This window comes from Mirounga leonina, unplaced genomic scaffold, assembly GCF_011800145.1.
Source record: "Mirounga leonina isolate KUSES-001 unplaced genomic scaffold, KU_Mleo_1.0 Mir_454, whole genome shotgun sequence".
NCBI lineage: Eukaryota > Metazoa > Chordata > Mammalia > Carnivora > Phocidae > Mirounga > Mirounga leonina.
This window is the reverse complement of record NW_023270763.1, coordinates 15,886,438-15,888,848: the sequence shown is the minus strand read 5'-3', so window position 1 is coordinate 15,888,848 and position 2,411 is coordinate 15,886,438. Positions and strand designations below refer to the sequence as shown.

General features: G+C 45.7%; 1 protein-coding gene across 1 annotated transcript; it reads left to right on the top strand.

Moving 5' to 3' along the window:
* On the top strand, positions 1-892 carry AHSP (alpha hemoglobin stabilizing protein). The gene is made up of 3 exons (XM_034988160.1): positions 1-67; positions 237-315; positions 538-892. Exons 2-3 carry the CDS (start codon positions 241-243, stop codon positions 739-741), a joined length of 279 nt encoding a protein of 92 aa, XP_034844051.1. The 5' UTR covers positions 1-67; positions 237-240; the 3' UTR covers positions 742-892.
* The last annotated feature ends 1,519 nt before the right edge of the window (positions 893-2,411 follow it).

Sequence of the window (2,411 nt, the reverse complement as noted above, 5' to 3'; positions counted from 1 at the left end):
TTCAGAGAGGGACCTACATACCCTGGAAAGTGTGGGTGAGACATACATAGCACTGTTAGACCTGCAGGTGAGCCAACCTGGGAGAAATGTGATCTCAAAAGGGGCATGATTTGAAAGGTGTTGGAGAGGTGGTCCTGCAAGGCACCAGAGATCTTTAAGGGGAATGAGGGAATTGGGGGAAATACCCAAGAATGAGGAAAAAGGATACTTAAATTCTATCTCTTTCTCTAACTTAGGCAGATGGCTCTTCTTCAGGCCAATAAGGATCTCATTTCTACAGGAATGAAGGAATTTAATGTTCTGCTGAATCAGCAGGTAAGCCCGGGCACTGTTTCAAAGGACAGCCCTAGACTCTTGGCAGGTGGATGAGGGCAGAGAAGAGAGAATATTTTGGAGTTGGGAGAGCAGTGGTGCAGTTGATGGAAACAATTAGAGACAGGGGATACAAATCAGAGAAAGGAGGATGTTGGAGTTTGTGAATTATTCCTGAATCACACTGCTGACCACATTCTCCCTTGCTACCCCCTCACCCTACAGGTCTTCCCTAATCCTCCCATCCCTGAAGAAGCCATGGTGACTATGGTGGATGACTGGGTGGACTTCTACATCAACTATTACAGGAAGCAGGTGGTGGGGGAGCAGCAAGAGCAGGAGAGGGCTCTACAGGAACTTCAGCAAGAGCTAAATATTCTGTCTGCCCCTTTCCTGGCCAAGTATAAGGCATTCCTGAAGACCTTTTGAGCACCTAAATCACCCACAGCCTTTTTCCTAGCCCAAATACCCAGGCCTGCATTAAATCCTGCCTCTGTGTTATTCAAGTGCTCAGGCTCTGCTCCTTCATGGTATTACTCTACCCTGACACCTCAATAAAGTCCAAATTGGTTTGCTGGTCTTCCTGGCTCTTCTGTTTTTTTTTTCAGTTATTGGTCCCTGAGTTGCGGAGGCATTTGGTTCCCTTTCCTTTAACTCTGCTTCCTAGATATGATCTTGGATATTTAATTTCTTTAGAGCAGAGGTTAACAGCCTTAAGTAACCACTGGGCAGTATTAAAATAGCCTGAAGGAGAGGCCAGGCAGGCAGAGACTAAAGAGAAAGTGCTGGGGGAGGGGTCGTAAAAAAAAAAAAGAAAAAAAAAAGCTCTCCAGAAATTGTGGCCCTGTGGCATTCTTGTCTAGAAGAAAGTTGTTGAAGACTCTCAGTCTTGTTCATCCTACGCTAGGTGGAATCAAGAGGCCACCCGCCTCAATTTTCCAATTCCTTTCCCTTAGCCCCAGCTTGAACAAAGTTCTAGGAACTAATGACTCTAATACCAGAGAATACCTCCCTGGAGCATCGTGATTTAGAATTGGAAAGGATCTTGGGAACCATTCAATACATCCCTTATTTTTCAGATAGGAAAACCTTTGGCTCTATAATTCCTCAGCCTCAGATCCCAGGTTTGGGAAGCAAGATTTCTGCCTGCCTCTGAGGCCTCAACCATTTCCTGACATTCCCTGGCCTAGACTTCTTTTCTCTTCAACCTCTAAACCTTGTAAACCTATTCATTGCAGGGTGGAATCACGGTGGGGTCAGGCTCACAAGTGTTTAAAAAAATGAAATGAAGGTGTTAGAAAGAGGAATATCCCACAAGGTTTGTGACATCTGCGGAAAGCATCAGAGGTGCCCAGCACCAGTGAGCAGGGAAGGAGGGATAGAGGTGGGGAAGGGGCAGGAAATGCTGGTCTAGGGGTGAGGCATGGGAATCAGAGGCTGCCCAAAGCCTGGGCTGGCAGGAGGGAGCGAGGAGCTCTCCCTGTCATTTCCTGTTTTCTCTTTAGCCAGAAAAGTTTGGTGGTCAGAGGGGTTGTTTTCTCATTCCAACCTTCAGCAAGTCTTCCCTTCAGATCCTACCTCTGATTTTGGTTTGGTTTGGGGGCCTCGTTAGTCTAGTTCAGGTGATGTGGGAAACAAAGGCAGAAGAAAAATTATTAAATTAAATTTCCTTACTACCTATAGCCCATTGACAAGTCCTTAAAACAGGCAGAGTGGCATTCCTCTAGGGACTCAATTGCCTCCATGTTGACACTTTGCTAAGGGCAAAAGGCAATCCTAGCCAGATCTGCCCACCCCGCCCCCCATCCTGTAAGTCTACTTTAACATATAAAAATTCCTTTAGAAATTTCCTTTATCTCTAAACCCCCCAAGATATGTGTTGGCAATCATCCCCCAAGCACATGGCCTACCAATATACATCTGAAGGGTCTCATGACTAAGGTTTTATTAGCTGGTAATAAATGATCTTTTCCCAGCAATAGCTAGACCCCTCAAAGTCCTAGAAATCTTGCTTCCAAAATTCCTTAGAGACTTATGCTATCCCCACCCCCCTCCCAACTTGAAAGTATATAATGAGCCACTTCTGACCCCATTGCAGC